Below are 18962 nucleotides of genomic sequence, written 5' to 3'. Positions count from 1 at the left end.
ATCAGGGTCAAACCATCCCAGTTAATAACCACACATATTTGGTTGGCCCTTTCAAGAGGAAAAAAAGTACTGACCTCCACACCAAAAGCTGCTAGCCCCATCTAAAGAAAAAAAAAAGTATCATGATGTCATTGGTGAGCAATAAGTGTACTTAACTTCCTAACAACTGATCTGAGATCCATAATATGCTGTCCCTTATAACAAATATTCATTTAATACCTTTTATATTGTAGGTAACATGCTAAATGAATAACATGTAAATCATCTAGTCTTCCAAACAAACCACTAAAATAAGTCCACCTGCAGATGGTGAAGTCAGAGCAGAGAGAGGTTAAATAATTTGCTGAAAGTCACACTGCTGAGAAGTGACCTAGAAGAGTTAGAAGTCAGGTTGGCTGGTACCTACGCCCATGCTTTCAACCCCCCTCTCTAGCTCCATGAGAAGCAAACTACTGTCTCAAACTGCTTCTCTGGTTCCAGTCAACCAACCCAGTGTAGCCATCCTTCAGGAGAGAAAGTCACACCTCATCCCAGTAGAAAGTTTTAGAGGATTTTACTTTAACTTATCTTTCTACTTCCTTGGTTTATCTCTGGAGAAAAAGGCTCTGAACATAGTGATTTTTCTCATTTCCAGAGATAAGTTTTTGTGTTCTTTTTAAGAGAAGAAATCTATCATAAAACTTGTTCTCACCCATTCAAATTGGCCATCCAGGCCCAAGGAATTTATTGTACCTCAAACCATAGTGGCACATAAAATTTTGTTTTCATCAAAGCACTGTGTCTCAGGAATGAATCATATGTCAATAATAGGGTGTATGGGCAAAATAACTTTGTTAATGTCCCACTTTCAAAATGAACGCAGGGGAACTTGGTCCATTGAAGGAATACAAGGGATGAGGAAAATACTGCAAAAAACATTGACTGTCCAATGTAACCTGGCCCTGGTGTCCTTGGCCCTGGGATAGGTCATACTCCATCAGGAAGGCCACATGGATGATGGGTTAACACTTCAGCGATGCCAGCGTGAGGAGTCCCAGGCAGCTCGGATCATCCGGAACACGACCGCCTTATTCAGCCAGTTTGTAAGGTACGTGAGTTCCCTCCTTTTCTCTACTCATGGGTTTCTATTTTGCAGCCATCCAATCCCACCGACCACCCCCTTTTAATACTATGAATTTTCAGGAAATAATTATGTACCATCAAAGAGTTCTACCAGAAATAGCTTGGGATTGAAACTTATCTCCCAGTAGGTGAGCTCCTACCAGCTTCACTCTTGGCCCAACAAATGCCCAAGCCTCTTTAGTTGGTGTCATTAGTTGGTATTCAGGTTGGCGCCATAAACAGCCAAGGTCTTCTTAAGAAAATTAAGTGGAAAGAGATGGAGCGCTGTAGGTCCCCTTTGTATTAGTGCATGAACAGGGGAGGAGAGAGAAAAAAATGGATCTACAACCTCTGTGCTATTTAGAAAGGTTTTCTACATCTTTCAAAATTGTTGCTATGGTTTGGACACAAGGAGATTTGCATGGAATGCTTGGGTCACCCACCTGTGACTGGGACTTTAATGGGGAAAGTAACTTAACTACCTACTTGGATCATAATCCTTCCAGCCTCAACAGTGCTGCCAGAATAGAATTCTGGATTGTATTCACCAATTAACCACACACACACAAAAAAAGAACCAGATTCTGTTGTAAACAGTGCAGTGTTGCAAGCCATCCTTCTCACATAGGAAAATCTCTCTAAAGCCTCAAGGATTTCAATTGCATGGGTGGATCTGCATGAAATGAGAAAAAAATGCTATGCCTTTATTTTCCTTCCTGTTGAATCACTGTGATCCAAGGGATATGTATTAGTTAGGATACAGGCTAAGCTGCTATTGTGGTTCAGAATAAACTTATTTCTTTTTCAAGTAATAGTATAGGGGAGGCAAGTGGTTTAGGGAAAACAAACCATCCTGCTACTGGGACTCAGTTTCTATCTGTCTTGCCGCTTTGAAATCTCTGTAGGTTCCTAAAGTATGTCCAGTCCAGCAGCATCACCTGGGAACTTGTCAAAAATACAAATTCTTGGGTTTTATCCCAGGTAGACCTAATCAGACACCTAAGAGTGGTGCCTCAGAAAAATTGAGTTTTGATGGGTCCTCCAGTTGTTGCTGATGAATGCTAAAGTTTACAGACCACTGCCCTGTGATAAAGGTTTTAAACTTGGCCAAGTATTAGATTCATCTGGGAAGCTTTTAACATCGTGATGCCAAGGTAGTATCTTCAACCAATTACATCAGAATCTCTGGAAAGTGAAAGTGAAGTCGCTCTGTCATGTCTAACTGTTTGCGATCCCAAGGACTGTAGCCTCCCAGGCTCCTCTGTCCATGAGATTTTCCAGGCAAGAATACTGGAGTGGGTTGCCATTTCCTTCTCCAGGAGATCTTCCCGACCCAGGGATTGAACCCGGGTCTGCTGCATTATAGGCAGATGCTTTACCATCTGAGCCTTAGAATCTCTGGGATGGGGTCCAAACACAAGCTTTTTATTAGAGCTCCCCAGATAATTCTACTACCCAATCACAGTTGAGAACCAACTGTCCTGGTATGTATTCTTCAACCGTGTGATTAAAAATAGTGTACTAGCACCATGTCTGAGGTCTGACCTGAAAAGATGAGAAGAGAGAGGAAGTAGAGGGCAAGACAGTTCTTTTTTTAAAAAAATATAGCCCAGAAATAGATCGCCTTATCTGGCATTCTGTTAGCTAACACTAGTCACATGGCCACAACTAGCTAGAGGAAGGCTGAGAAATATCATCTCTGGTGGGTTGCAAACTAGAGGGTCTTGATACTAAATTAAAGGAAAGAAAGCAGACGGTAGTGGTCTTCTTGCCACAAGGTGGGACTGAGGCCTGAAAGTCAATGATCTTTGCCTGATTTTGGCTCCACCACTGATTTCCCATGATCCTTGAACAAAATATATCCTACTTTATATTCTGTGTTACATCCAAACTGTTCCCCTTCGTCACAGAAAGAGGGTAAGAATGAATGGCTTGGTATAGGCAGAAAAAATTAGCTACATTCATACGTGAATTTTGCATCTAGTCTGGACTAGACCACAACCATGACCATAGGGAGTGGATGGTTTTATCTAATCCTCAATTCTCTCAACTTCTGTTCTTTTATCTTTCTTAAGGCAAGGCCCCTAATTCACACATTTACAAAAATTAAGTCAAAATGGATTAAAGACCTGATTGTAAAACTTAAAACTATAAAACCTGGGTGAGAAAACATAGGCTCAAATCATCATGACCTTGAATTAAGTAATGCTTTATTCAATATCATACCAAAAACAAAACCTACAGATGAAAAAGTAGATAAATTGGACTTTATCAAAATCAAAAGCTTTTTTGCTGTAAAGGGCACCATGGAGAAAGTGAAAAAACAACTCGTGAGTATTTGCAAATCATAGATCTGATAAGGGAATTGTATCCAAAATAAAGAACTCTCACATCTCAACATTAAAAAGACAAATAGACCAACTTAAAAATGGATGAAGGATCGAAACAGACATTTCTCCAAAGATGATATACAAATGGCCATAAGCATATGAAAATATGTTCAATGCCATCAGAAAAAATTAAATTAGAACCACAATGAAATAACACTTCATTCTCACTAGGATGGCTGTAACCAAAAGACTATCAATTAGAAGTGTGGGACAGGATGTGGAGAAATTGAACCTTCATACACTGCTGGTGGGAATGTAAAATGTTGTAGCCACCATGGAATACAGTCTGGGAATTCCTCAAAATATTAAGCCTAGAGTTACCATATGACTCAGCAATTTAATTCCTCAGTATGTGCCCAAGAGATAGTAAATATTGATCAGTTGCTCAGTCATGTCTAACTCTTTGTGAGTCCATGGATAGCTGCACGCCAGGTTTCCCTGTCCTTTACCATCTCCCGGAGCTTGCTCAAACTCACGTCCATTGAGTTGGTGATGCCATCCAACCATCTCATCCACTGCCATCCCCTTCTCCTCTTGCCTTCAATCTTTTCCAGCATCAGGGTCTTTTCAAATGAGTCTGTTCTTCACATCAGGTGGCCAAAGTATTGAGCTTCAGTTTCAGCAGTAGTCCTTCCAATAAATATTTAGAACTGATTTCCTTTAGGATTGACTGGTTTGAACTCCTTGCTGTCCAAGGGACTCTCAAGAGTCTTCTCCAGCACCACAGTTCAAAAGCATCAGTTCTTCAGTGATTAGCCTTCTTTATGGTTCAACTCTCACATCCATACATGACTACTGGAAAAACCATAGCTTTGACTATATGGGCCTTTGTCAGCAAAGTAATATCTCTGCTTTTTAATACACTGTCTAGGTTTGTCATAGCTTTTCTTCCAAGGAGCAAGTGTCTTTTAATTTCATGGTTGCAGTCACCATCTGCAGTGGTTTTGGAGCCCTAAAAAATAAAGTCAGCCACTGTTTCCACTGTCTTATCTACTGCCCATGAAGTGATGGGACCAGATGTCATGATCTTAGTTTTCTGAATGTTGAGCTTTCAGCCAGCTTCTTCATTCTCCTCTTTCACTTTCATCAAGAGGCTTTTTAGTTCCTCTTTCCGCCATAAGGGTGGTGTCATCTGCATATCTGAGGTTATTGATATTTCTCCCGTAATCTTGATTCCAGCTTGTGCTTTATCCAGCCTGGCATTTTGCATGATATACTCTGCTTATAAGTTAAATAAGCAGGATAACAATATACAGCCTTGATGTACTTGTTTCCCAATTTTGAATCAGTCTGTTGTTTCATGTCCAGTTCTAACTGTTGCTTCTTGACCTGCATACAGGTTTCTCAGGAGGCAGGTAAGGTGGTCTGGTTAATCTCCTTAAGAAATTCCCATGGTTTGTTGTGATCCACACAGTCAAAGGCTTTGGCATAGTCAATAAAGCAGAAACAGATGTTTTTCTGGAACTCTCTTGCTTTTTTGATGATCCAACAGATGTTGGAAATTTGATTTCTAGTTCCTCTGCCTTTTCTAAATCCAGCTTGAACATCTGGAACCTCTTGATTCACGTACTATTGAAGCCTAGCTTGGAGAATTTTGAGCATTACTTTGCATGTGTGATGAGTGCAGTTGTGCAGTAGTTTGAACATTCTTTGACACTGCCTTTCTTTGGGATTGTAGTGAAAACTGGCCTTTTCCAGTTCTGTCACCACTGCTGAGTTTTCCAAACATATTGAGTGCAAGAATTTAACTGCATCATCTTTTAGGACTTGAAATAGCTCAGCTGGAATTCCATCACCTCCACTAGCTTTGTTTGTAGTATTGCTTCCTAAGGCCCACTTGACTTCACATTCCAGGATGTCTGGCTGTAGGGGAGTGATCACACCATCATGGTTATCTTTAAGATCTTTTTTGTTTAGTCCTTCTGTGTATTTTTGCCAACTCTTAATATCATCTGCTCCTGTTAGGTCCATACTGTTTCTGTCCTTTATTGTGTCCATCTTTGTAAGAAATGTTCCCTTGGTATCTCTTTCTTGAAGAGATCTCTAGTCTTTCTCATTCTATTGTTTTCTTCTATTTCTTAGCATTGATCACTTAGAAAGGCTTTCTTATCTCTCCTTGCTAGTCTTTGGAACTCTGCATTTAGATGTGTATATTTTTCCTTTCCTCCTTTGCCTTTCGCTTCTCTTCTTTTCTCAGCTTTTTGTGGGCCTCCTCAGATAACCACACAAAAACTTGTACACAAATGTTCAAAGCAGCATTACTCATAACAGACAAAAAGTGGTAGCAATGTAAATGTCTATCAGCTGATGAATGAATAAATAAAAGGTGCTCTATCCATATACCAGAATATTATATGTCTGTAAAAAGGTATAAAGTTCTAACATATACTACAACATAAATGAACCTTGTAAATATTCAATTCAGTTCAGTTCAGTCGCTCAATTGTGTCCAACTCTTTGCGACCCATGAATCGCAACACGCCAGGCCTCCCTGTCCATCACAAACTCCCGGAATTTACTCAAACTCACGTCTATCGAGTCGGTGATGCCATCCAGCCATCTCATCTTCTGTCGTCCTCTTCTCCTCCTGCCCCCAATCCCTCCTAGCATCAGGGTCTTTTCCAGTGAGTCAACTCTTTGTATCAGGTGGCCAAAGTACTGGAGTTTCAGCTTCAGCATCAGTCCTTCCAATGAACACCAGGATTGATCTCCTTAAAATGAACTGGTTGGATCTCCTTGCAGACCAAGGGACTCTCAAGAGTCTTCTCCAACACCATAGTTCAAAAGCATCAATTCTTTGGCACTCAGCTTTCCTCACAATCCAACTCTCACACCCATACATGACCACTGGAAAAACCATAGCCTTGACCAGACGGACCTTTGTTGGCAATGTAATGTCTCTGCTGTTTAATATGCTATCTAGGTTGGTCATAACTTTCCTTCCAAAGAGTAAGTGTCTTTTAATTTCATGGCTGCAATCACCATCTGCAGTGATTTTGGATCCCCAAAAAGTAAAGCCTGACACTGTTTCCACTGTTTACCCATCTATTTCCCATGAAGTGATGGGACCAGATGCCATGATCTTAGTTTTCTGAATGTTGAGCTTTATGCTCAGTGAAAAAAAGCCAGGCACAAAAGACTACATATTGTATTACTGCATTTATATGAAATATCTGTAATAGACAAATCTGTAGAAACAGAAAATAGATCTGAGAATGGTGTGATAGCAGGTGAAAAGGGGGAGTGGCTACTTTTGGGTAAGGGATTTGAGGGAAAGCTGATGAAAAATTCTAAAGTTGACTTAGGTCATAGTTGCACAACTCTGTAAATATAGTAAAAACTATTGTACCGTTTGAATAGATTATGGTATAATACATGAACTGTATTTCAATAAAGCTGTTATTTTTAAAAATTCAGTGGGAGTTACATGCCTAACAATGGTAAAATTATTTTTAAACAGCTTTATTGGGTTATAATTTGCATATCATTAAATCCATCCCTTTAAATGTACAACTTTGTGAATTTTAATAAATTTGTGCAGCTGTACAGCCATTGTTACTGTTCAGTTTTAGAACATTTTCATCACCCCAAAAGGATTCCTTATGCCTATTTAGTTTATACTAGTTACCACTCCCAGTCCTAGGCAACCTATCATCTGCTTCTCTCACATTTTAATGCATTAAATTGATAAACCATACAATATATGGTCTGTTGAATCTGGCCTTTACATTTAGCTTTACATTTTTGAGGTTCATCCCTATTGCAATATGTAATGGTGCTCTGTTCCTTCTTACTGCCTAAGAGTATTTCTGTGTGTTTTAAATACGTATTACATATATAAATTGTACACACATACATACACAAAAAGTTATACATGTATGAATATATATACATGATTGTGTATGTGTGTGTGTATATATATATATGTAGAGAGATACACAAGTATACTCATCTCACATACTAAAACATATTTATAGTGAAATAGCACTATCTTGATTAATATAGCTTTATAATAAGTATTAAGATAGAGTGAGTCCTCCTACAATGTTGTCCTTTTTTTTTTTTTTAATATTACCTTGACTCTTCTGATCCTTTGCATTCCCATATAAATTTACGGGTGAATTTATCAATTTTTGTAAGAAAGCCTGCAAGGATTTTGATAGATATTGCAGTGGATCTATACATCAGTTTTGGGAAATTTCTATCTTAATAAATCTTTCAGTCCATAAACACAGAATGTCTGTCCATTCATTTATTCTTCCTGGATTCCTTTCAACAAGGTATTAGATTTTCCAGTAGATAAATCTTACACTTTTTTATGCAACCTACACAGTATTTATTTTTGATGCAACTACAAATGGAGGTGTTTTCTTAATTTCATTCATTTTTTTCTTAATTTCATTTCATATTGTTCACTGCTGGTGTCTATATATACTGACATGTAGAAACTGAGTTTTTAAAATGTCAGCCATGTATCCTATGACCTAGATGACATTTTTTATTATAGTGATGGTATTTTTGGTGTGGATTCTTTAGAATTTTCTACATACAGGATCGTGTCATCTGTGAATAAAAGGAGTATTTTTTTCCTTTACAATAAGAGTGAATGCCCTTCATTTCTATTTTATTTTGCATGATTGCCCTGGAGAGAACATCTACTGCAATACGGAATAAAGCAGAGAGAACAGACATCCTTGTCTTGTTCTTGATCTTAGTGGGAAAACATTTGGTCTTTGACTATTAAGTTTGGTACTTATTTGCAGAGTTTTCGTAGATATCTTTCATCAAGTTGAGGAAGTTCTCTTCTAGATTGATGAGAACTTTTTATATTGAATGAATGTTAGTTAGATGTTGTCAAATTCTGTCTGTCTATTGAGTTGATGGTGTGGTTTTGTCCTTTATTTATATAGTTTATTACATTATCTGCTTGAGAATGTGATTGAAATCAGTATTATTGTTGAATTGTCTATTTCTCCGTCAATTCTGTCAATTTTTACTTCACATATTTTGGTCTCTGTTATTGGGTGCTTTGAGAGTGAAAGTATTAGTCACGTCCAACTCTGCAGTCCCATGGAGTGTAGCCCATCAGGCTCCTCTGTCCATGGAATTTTCCAGGCAAGAATACTGGAGTGGGTAGCCTTTACCTTCTCCAGGGGATCTTCCCAATGCAGGGATCAAACCTGGGTTTCCCACACTGCATGCAGATTCTTTACCATCTGAGCCACCAAGGAGTTTATAATAAATATATCTTCCCCACAAACTGATTCTTATAAAATATCTCCCTCTTTTCTTTTTTTAAAAATTTTCCCCAAGTGTTTCTTTTCTTTGAAATTGAAATATAGTTGATTTACAATATTATATTAGTTTCAGGTGTACACTGTGATGATTTTCTATTTTTGCAGATTACATTCATTATAAGTTATCACAGGATAATGGCTATAACTTCCTGTGCTATACAATTTATCTTTGTTGCTTGTGTATTTTATACATAATAGTTTGTATCTGATAATCCCATACCCCTATTTTGTCCCTCCCTACCTCCTTTTCCCCTTTGTTAACTACAAATTTGTTTTCTGTTGTCTGTGAGTCTGTTTTATATATACATTGATTTGTATTATTTTTCAGGTTCTACATATAAGCCATATTATATAGTATTTGTGTTTTTCTGTGTGACTTGTTTCACCCTGAATAATATTCTCTAGGTCCATCTGTGTTGCTGTAAATGGCAGAAGTTTATTCTTTTTTATGACTGAGTCCCTTTTTATATGAATACTTTTTGTCTCAAAATTTATTTTGTAGAGCCACTCCAGCTGTCTTACATGCTAGTTACAGTTACTGTTTGCATGATGTATCTTCAGTTCTCTTACTCTCAACTTATTTGTGTCTTTGAACTGGAAATGTGTTTTGTAGATAGCTTACTTTGAACCTTTTTTTCCCCCAAATGCAGTCTGACTGTCTCTTCCTTTTACTGGTGTATGCAATGAATTTATAGATAGTGTAATTATTCAGATGATTGGTTTCATGTGTGCCATTTTGCTATTTGATTTTTATATGTCTTTTTGTTCCTCTGTTCTTCCTTTACTGCTTTCTTTTATGTTAAATTGACATTTTCTAGTACTATTTTAATTCCTCTGAGTGTTTTTAACTACTTTTTAAAGTTACATTCTTAGTTGCTCTAGGGAACTTAGTATGTCTTTGATATGAAATAATCTACTTCACATTAATATGAACTTAACAAGTAAATCAACTTTGCTCCAATATTGTTCTCTTCTCTCTCAACTCCTTTGTGACAATACTGATATATGTATTATATCTTCATGTGTTATAAGCCCAGCAATACAGTTTTATAATTATTGTTTTATGCATTTTTAAATAGGTATAAGAACAAAAAAGTGAAACATTGGTACATATTCATATTGTTTTACATTGAACTGCATAGGATTCTTTACCACTGCTCTTTATTTCTCAGTGTGGACTCTAGTTAGTGTCTGGTGTCATTTGCTTTCAGCTTGGAGTACTTATTTCTTGTGAGGCAAGCCTGCTACCGTTTGCTGATAGACCTGTTTGTGGGTTGGATAATATGCCCAAAGGTCAGGCAGTTTTAACTTCCTCCTGTATTTTACTTTCTGCTTGCACAGGACCTCATCATATTCAGCCAGAGATGATTAGATAGCTGGGGCCCTCTCTGGTTCTTCCTGAATGTGTCTGTCTGGGACCTTGCACATGGCCTGCCTCACCCTGTTAGACCTTCTTTTCCATGGAGCTAGGGGAGAGAATGGGAACAATCTGGGGCTGAAATATCATAGACTCTTACCAAGGTTCATTATTTAAAAAAAAAACAAAAACTTCTCAATTTCCGGTATACCTTTGGTCAATTTCCAGAATCCTAAAACAGTTTTTTGAATGATTTTGTCCAATCTTGTCACTTTTATTGGGAGAAAGAACTCACTGAGCTCCTCACTTCTGGAAGCCCCACCTTCAACAGGGGAAATTCTTGATTCTCCCTGACACAGGATGTTTTACAAGAAAGGAGGGCTAATGAATAGCAAACCAGTACAGCAGAGGTGAGGGCTACAAAAGCCATGGTACTTACATTTTGCGAGAGCTGGAAAGTGAAGAATGATAACATAATTTGGAAATAGATTCTCTTCTCCCATCCCTTTTGAGAAACCAACAGTGCGTGCGATGTACAAATGGAAACCAGAAAGAGATTGACCTTCTGCAAGAACAAGTTAAAGTTAAAGGAATAAAGAATGAAGAAGAAAGAACAATGAAGAAGATAATGTTTTAAGTTTCCTGTACTGTCTCATCATCCCCTGTGTGGTCGTTGGGAAATGTCCCATAGGACAAATGAACAGTGTGATGGACCGAGGAGTCTCAGAAGTCCTGCTGGAGAGAGAAGATGCTATCCAGATGTCCTCTGAGTTTAGTTTTTGGAGGGGAATGATATATAAATAATTATGGTAACTGTATGGTGAATGCTCAGAATCACCTGAGCTTTTACTTAAGAAAAGAAATCCTTGGCAAAGATCTGAGAACATAATGGGACAGTGACTGTAGGGGCTGGAGGGAGGCTGAGCTGAGATGGGGGCCAGTTGTAATTAGTTCTGAACTGAGGCATCCTCTTGGCCCTGTCCATCTAGATCCATCTGGGTCTCCTCCCTCAAGGTTCTAGAGTAGACTGTAAGCATCATGAAGCCATTCAGAGGATGTGTCCTCAATGCCAAGTACATGTTATATGTTCTCTTTTGAAGGAAGGAGGCATTTTCCCTGGAGAACTGTCATATTGATGTTTCTTCAAGAGGCGAGATGAAGTGATCCAGCACTGAGAACCCACAGGGAAAAAATAAATTAGACCCGGAAGGATCCGGCAAACATAGAGTGTACCTTCCTATTTTTCAGGTGTGGAATTGAAGCACAGGAGTCTTAGAGGCACTCAAAGGACTTCACTGTTAAATGGCAGTGACTATACTCTTGGCTTTCCCACCCATCAAGCTACAGAAATGCCTACAGATCTCTCCTTTCATCCTCATTTCTCATCACATGAGGACATACTCTTCACTTAGCTGGCCTGAGTGTCTCTGGTATATGGAAAATATTAAATTTTTAAAAAGAGAGAGAGGGAGAGAGAAAAGCTCTGCACCTAGACCAGAAATATTGAGGAAAACGTATTCATTCTTACTGAGGCTGGAATTGGGGAGTCATTTCTGATTGAGTTCTTTTTCCCAAACCTTCACCTCATATCCGTATGGGATTCTCTTCCTCACTGTCTCTGAATTCAGTAATATCCCAGAGAATCTTCAATAATCACTACCCGAGCACGTGCCGTGGGCAGAGAACACACTGCTGAGAAGTATCTCCTGCCTGTAATTTACTCTTCTCTCATTGTGTGCACTTGGCGTTTTTATACAGAAGTGGGATTATTGTCATCTCATCACCTGAATATTTTCGGGACTTGTTTATAAGCTTCATCTGAGGCCTAGATCCCAGTCTTGTCTTTAGCATGTGTCCAGACAGACATATAAGCGAATCTGCAGTAAATGTAAAGGACAGCTCATTAGAAACTGACCATGAAGGGAAAACCCTGATGTTACTCTCTATGGAATAAGTTCCCATTCCGCTAGGGTCTCAGACAATGGGGTCTCAGATGCAGTTCCACGGACTGCATCCATTCCCCCTTCCTCTTCTTAGCCTTGGCCTCTGAAAAGCTCACCGGTGTACCTCTCAAGGAGATGGGAAAACAAAGGGTCATTTTGTCATCTGTGGAGGTTTGTGGCTGCTCTGTGTTGGAAGGATTCAGTTATAAGATTTGTTTGGAAAGTTATGACAGAGGGAGTCAGACCCACATACATACAGGATGGGAGGAACATAACAGAGGGAGATGGTGGGGGCGTTGAAGCAGAGAAGAAGAATGTTGAGAGGTGGGACACTGGTGGGGGGTGGAAAAACAGAGGCAGGCCACACAGAGGAAGTTGAAAGGACAGACAGAGCAAGGGAGACATCAACACATCACCAAATAGGGTGCCTGCAAACATACGAACATTAAGAGGAAAACACCCACAGAGTATCACAGAGACACATGGGGGGAGACAAAAGACAAAGATGAAGATGGAGGAAGAGACTCAGCGATGAACCCCTTCCAGCTGATGCTTCACCTGTCTCAGGAATGTGTGGTAGTCTAAAAGAACTATGGGTTAATAATTATCTATAAAAGCACTTCTACTTAGAAAGGAAGACCTGGCAGACAGCCAGGGCTCCTTTCCCTTGATTTATGAAATGGTTTTAAAATTGAATCAGAAATTCCTTCCCATTGTGCTGTTTGTCAGCAAACTTCAATTTGAGGTTATCTCTACAGTGACTCTCCCAGGTACCCGACAACCATACCGGTCCATGTGCGCGGTTCAGGGCAGGGAGGAGCCAGGACCTAGTGGACACTCGTCAGGGTCCTGCTAGAGACCCACTGCCTAAGCCATGTCCATCTTGTGGTTTCAGTGGAAACAGTCGCACAGCTGCCCCAGTCACTCTGCCGATAGAAGAGGTCCTGCAGACCTTACACGACCTGATTGCCTACTTCCAGCCCCCAGAGGAGGGGATGCAGCATGAAGGCAAGCAGAACAAGCTCCGCTCCCTCAAAAACAGACAGAACCTTTTCAAGGAAGAGGTAAGTCCAAAACATTAGAAAAATGAGATGCTCTTTGTGTCCAGAGCAAGAAGTACCCCATGACTGCAATTTACACAGTCTCCATGCAGTCTCTTTGTCTCCATGCATGCATGCGTTCAAGAAAGAGAGAAAGCTGGAAAGAAAAAGGTTCACTGGAAGTTACCCTTTCCTGTCAGCACCTGGATCACATTAGCAGCAAACATTGTCATGCTTATACTTTGGTACATTCAAACCAGATTAATTTAAAGCTTCAATGTCACCCATGTATCCAAAATTCGTCTTTCATAAAATCTCAGCTATGAGAGTGTGGCATTAGCTGTGATTCCCAAATTTTGGAAGGTGTCAGAATTACCTTAGAACTTTGTTGGGAAAGTATGAATTCCCAGGTTCCACCACATCAGAAATGCCTGGGGAGCTGGTTTAAGAGATACAGACGCTACTATGTCTCAAGGTGAACTTGAGCATCTGAGTCACGAGGGATGGGCATAGCTATGGGGAAAATACTAACTTGGCGCTCACGGAGTCCTGGCCCTAGTTCTGGCTCCATCCCTGGCTGTGTGTGATCTTAGATCACATGGCTTTTCTGAGCTTGGACATGATGATTTGGCATTAATTTCAAGGCCGTGGTCATATTCCTGTGGCCTTGCATTCCTGTGGACAGGGCTTGTCCTTTGGGCATTTCTAAAGTTGGCAGTGTGGGAAGTAGACCTGTCCCTACTGAGCCTTCTGATGTGAGCAGACTGGCTGGGGGAATATTCTGTGTGCCTTTATAGACTGCTGAAACTACACTTCCCATTTCCCTCCTGCTCTTTAAGAACAGCTGGGCACAGATGTTTTTACTGGGTGGCATAGTTCTGTAAATTAGATGCAAAGGTCATTTTAGAAAATCTTTTAGTCTTATTGTCTCTAAATTCCCTTTTTGGAGCAGATGGGGAGATGCACAAGTTTGCATCTTAAAGAAAAATAGATCCTATATCCAAGGGTTGCTTCTAGATGACTCAGAATCATTTCACACCAGACAGAGCAGGCTTCTGTGAGACTCATTCGTGTTCCCTCTTCTGCACTACGTCCTTGGTTTAAGTTAAACACGTGGGGGCAAGCCCGTGAGAGGAGACTGCTGACTCACTTCCAAAATGGATGCTATTTAGGTCTCTGAGGCATAAAAAATGCATATTTTGTTTTGGGGAGGCAAAAACAAAACCCAGATTGGCACCGTGAAGGTCTGTTTGCACATTAGTATCATCAGCTTTGAAAGGTGAATGATATGGGAGAGGAGAGAACAAAAGGGATCCTGAGATCTTACATATTTTTACTTTTTTCCCCAACTCGCCTTCACAGGGAATGTTAGCCCTTGTGTTAAACTGCATTGATCGCTTAAATATCTACAATAGCATCGCACACTTCGCAGGGATCGCCAGGGAGGAGAGTGGGATGGCCTGGAAAGAAATTCTGAACCTCCTCTACAAATTGCTAGGTAAGTACATGCCCAGAGCTCTCTCCCTTTGCTGGTGGCTGGGGAGGTCTGTAGGCATTTCTGTTGTGGGAAGGGGGAGCCCAACAGGGGGCTTTTATCTAACATTCAGAAATGAGTGGTCTAGGGAGATACACGTGCTGACAAAACAAGAGCCTGTCGGGAAGGGGTGCCTGGACGGAGGGAGGAGAGTTAGGGAACCCAGGAGGAGTGTTCTGTCCCGTGGCTCACAGTCTCGGGTCTTATGGTGATGGGATTAGTTTCCAGGTTGGCTGATCACTCTTACTCAGGGTCCTTCCTGGTGGCGCATGCATTGCTCAGCCAAGATGGATTCCGGCAAGGAGGATTCTGGGAGGTCAGTAGGATATGTGATGTCTCCTTTTGACCTTTCCCAAATTCTTCCTGTTGGTGGTGCTTTGTTAGTTCTGTGTTCCTTACCAGCATCTCCTATCATAAAATAACTCATGCAAATGATTACTGTGGTGCCTGGCCAGGGTGGGTAGTTCCAGCCAGTGTTTCCCCTAATGTTTTCATGGAACAAACTGCTATTGTCATCCAGCCTCATTCCTTGGAAGATTGTGCTAACCATTTGATTCTAACCCAGTGGATTATCAAATCAACCCTGAATATTCATTGGAAGGACTGATGCTGAAGCTGAAGCTCCAATACTTTGGCCACCTGATGCGAAGACCCAATTCACTAGAAAGACCCTGATACTGGGAAAGATTGAGTGCAAGAAAAGAAGAGAGAGACGGAGGATGAGATGGCTGGATAGCATCACTGACTCAATGGACGAGTTTGAGCAAGCTCCGAGAGATAGTGAAGGACAGGGAAGCCTGGTGTGCTGCAGTTGATGAGGTTGCAGAGAGTCAGACATGACTTGGTGACTGAACAACATCTAACCCAGCCATTCATTGTGTTAACTGGTAACTTATTTTACTTTCCAAAATGACAGCAACTGGAAGCAAACGGTGATTGGTTTTATCAAACTACCTGTGAAGCTCTTGTCAGTTCCTTACACTCCCTGAATCTCAATTCCTCATCATTAAAATGAGAGAACAAAGAAAAAATATGTTTAAGATACCCTCCAGTTCCAGACATTTGACACCTGCAGTTGGAGGATGTCTACTCTGTTCAAAAGTGTACCCTTTCTCTGTCCAGTTGTTGGGCAGTCATGATTCTTGCTGTTTTGGCCTGTTTTTATTTCATTTTGGTGAAAGAAAAAGGAACTTGAGTAGAGATGTTCCAGCATCCAATCTTTCTTCTCACAAGTCTGAATGCATGGTGACCTTCCAGTGCCTGCTGTAACTTATGCCACGTGGGCCCAGGCTGCCAGCCTGTGAGAAGAAGACAGTGGAAGACGGTATTGGCCTCTGCAAGAAGGTGGCCACCAGTAATGATTTGGCCATGGTAACAAGGCAGCGTTTTAGGGCTTTTCTCTAATGTAAATGTCCCATTGAGAGAAAGTCCATGGAAAGTTGAGCAGGCCAGAGGGGAGCCTGGAAAAGTCAAGCTAGACTCATTCTCATTGTCAAGGGTCAGGCTGATTAGATTGTGACTATACTGAGTGACCTTATAAAGTCTCTTCCAACTCTTAACATTTTATGATATGGCTTAAACTCAGTAGTAATTATTACAACAGTAATAGCTATTGTTTGTTGATGCCAGGCAGTAGGATACCTCTTTTTGATCCTCAGAGCAACACTGTGAGGTGTAGGTACTATGACCATTTTATTAAAGAATCTGATGCTCAGACATATTCATAACTCATCCAGGGTCATACATGCTATAGGTGATAGAACTATGACTTGAGTCCAGACAGCCTGACTGCAGAGCCTCAAGGTCAACCCCCTTGGTGTTGTTCATTCACTAAGTCATGTCTGATTCTTTGCAACCCCATGGGTTACCACATGCCAGGCTTCCCTGTCTCTCACTATGTCCCAGAGTTTGCTCAGACTCATACCCATTGAATGGATGATGCCATCCAACCATCACATCTTCTGTCGCCCCCTTCTCCTCCTGCCCTCTTTCTTTCCCAGCATCAGGGTCTTTTCCAATGAGTCTGTTCTTCACATCAGGTGGCCAAAATATAGGAGCTTCAGCTTTGGCACCAGTCCTTCCAATGAATATTCAGGGTTGATTTCCTTTGGGATTGACTGGTTTGATCTTGTTATGGCTGACCTGAGAAGCAGGAGAGGAGTTCAGACTGAATTCTGCCCTTTAATGACTGTGGAGGTACAAAGCAGAGGTCCTGAGGAAGAATTTTTTTATCCAAATACCATACAAATGTCTGTGAATCTGAAAACCAGTAGCATGACGAGCAAGCCTCAGGGCCAATCAGTTAACATGGACTTATTCCAGAGCCCCACCTATAGTACTGGCCTATGGAGGTAAGGTTACTTGGTCTAGATTAGTGAAAATCTAGTGACAGCATCTTCTCTGTCTACCTCTTCAGTATCATCTACCAGCGGTCCTCAAGCATGAACAGGCATCAGAATTAGCTGGAGGGCTGGTTGGAACACAGATGCTGGGCCCATCCCTGGAGTTTCTGATTCAGTAGACATAGGACAAGGCCACAGAATTTGTGTTTTTTAACATGTTCTCAGGTGATACTGATATTCCTATCCGAGGATCACACCTTGAGAACCACTATCATGTACTGATGCATTTTAGATATTTTAGAGTTTCATGTTTTGTTATTACTTGCCTATTAGTTTAACCCAACCCTTTCAGTTGTACTCACTTGGATGCCTTCTTTTAGCACTGAAGAATAGCAAGTCTTTAGCTAGATTTAAGAAAATGTTAGAGGAAATTGAGTTCTGAAGTCAGCAACCAAGCAGATATTGTTTTCTTTCTTATCACTATCTTAAGTAATTTTTTTAAATCTGTGTGTATTTTGTCTCTCTCCTGCATTTCACAAAGGCAGGGAATCTGCTGTGTTCCCACTGCCTTATTCCCAGCAAGTAGATGGATGCCTCATACACAGTAGAATCTCTGGAAATATTTGAATGAATGGTAGATTTTTCTTGCTCTTCAAAATGTAGAGACAGGAATGTATCAAAAGGCTTGGGAGGGGAAGGGGACTGTTTCATTCTTTTTAATTGCTAAGCAGATGGAGTATTCAACAGCATCCCAAGTTCCCATACTGTGCCCTTTAACCTACATGATCAAACATGTTCTCATTCACAGCTGCTCTTATTCGTGGTAACAGAAACAACTGCGCTCAATTCTCCAATAACCTTGATTGGCTGATCAGCAAATTGGACAGACTAGAATCTTCCTCAGGTAGGATTTGACAGGAAACAGAACTGGAGAAGGTGGGGTGTTTTTTGTTTGTTTCTGTTTAAAAAAGAGAGTTTAATCTCCAAACAATTTTTCCCCCTACTGGATTGCAAGCAATCCTCAGTAATTACTTCAACAAAAGAAACAGAATCCTAAATCTTCCTGGTACTCTTAAAACTTTATTGATCAGCTTTAAGCCAGGTGTCAAAACTCTTTCCTTTCCTGCTTCATTTTTTACTTTGTGCTCTCATCTCCTCTCCCTGGGTCCTTGAATCATTCCCCACCCAGTCTGAACATGGTCCTCTCCGCTATTTAGAAGCAGGACTGCAAGATGACCAAGAACTGAGAGGAAATGATACTCCTCATACACCCGAGTCACCCTCAACACCATATCTAGAGCCCTTCTTGATGACTCTCAGAGAACTTGAGCCAAGAAAAGTGGTCATCGTTAGTAAGTGACGATGCCATGAGGCTCTGCAGTTTGCTTCCTCAGAGATGAGAGAACGTGAGAGGTGTGGGTCCCGCCCCCCCCCCCCCCCCCCCGCCCCGGGAAGCTGAATAGTTTCAGTGTTCTTTTCATCATTTAGAGATGACAGGAGCTTGAACAGACAAGCCAAGGGAGAGCTCCTCTAGAATCATCCACCTCCACATATTTCTTCTTCCTAAGCCTCTGTTTCCTTCAGTGCCTCCCTCCTTCCAGGGGCCAGACTACATTTTAGGGTAATTTGTGATAACCTTGGGAAACAAAGAGAATCAAGAGGAGTCTTCTCAATATAAACCTGTAAAGATATTAGCCAGCAACTTACTGTGCATTTCCACCCCAATGTTACATGCAGGTGCCAGGCTGCATGTTTTTCTTACACCTTCGCTTAATACAGAAAACCATCCAGTGTGCCCAGAAAAGGGGACAAAGCCCAGTAATCTTTATTTAGTGAGCTTACAATTTACTCATATACCATACCAGTGCATCTAAAAATAAATTCTGGAGTGATTCCTAGAAAAATTCTTTTTCAAGGAACGTTCAAAGCATGTTCTAAGTTATTTGAATGACCTTTAG

The 18962-nt window shown here is 40.7% G+C and overlaps 1 protein-coding gene across 1 annotated transcript in view; it reads left to right on the top strand.

Moving 5' to 3' along the window:
• RYR3 (ryanodine receptor 3) overlaps positions 1-18962 on the top strand; it is a 368483-nt gene that overhangs the window by 92909 nt on the left and 256612 nt on the right. Inside the window, exons 12-15 of the mRNA XM_065942024.1 lie at positions 966-1087; positions 12984-13152; positions 14491-14626; positions 17813-17908. Coding sequence (XP_065798096.1) covers positions 966-1087; positions 12984-13152; positions 14491-14626; positions 17813-17908 — 523 coding nt within the window. The remainder of the gene's footprint in view (positions 1-965; positions 1088-12983; positions 13153-14490; positions 14627-17812; positions 17909-18962) is intronic.

Source organism: Muntiacus reevesi, chromosome 7, assembly GCF_963930625.1.
Source record: "Muntiacus reevesi chromosome 7, mMunRee1.1, whole genome shotgun sequence".
Classification (NCBI taxonomy): domain Eukaryota; kingdom Metazoa; phylum Chordata; class Mammalia; order Artiodactyla; family Cervidae; genus Muntiacus; species Muntiacus reevesi.
This window is presented reverse-complemented; position numbering and strand designations above follow the sequence as displayed.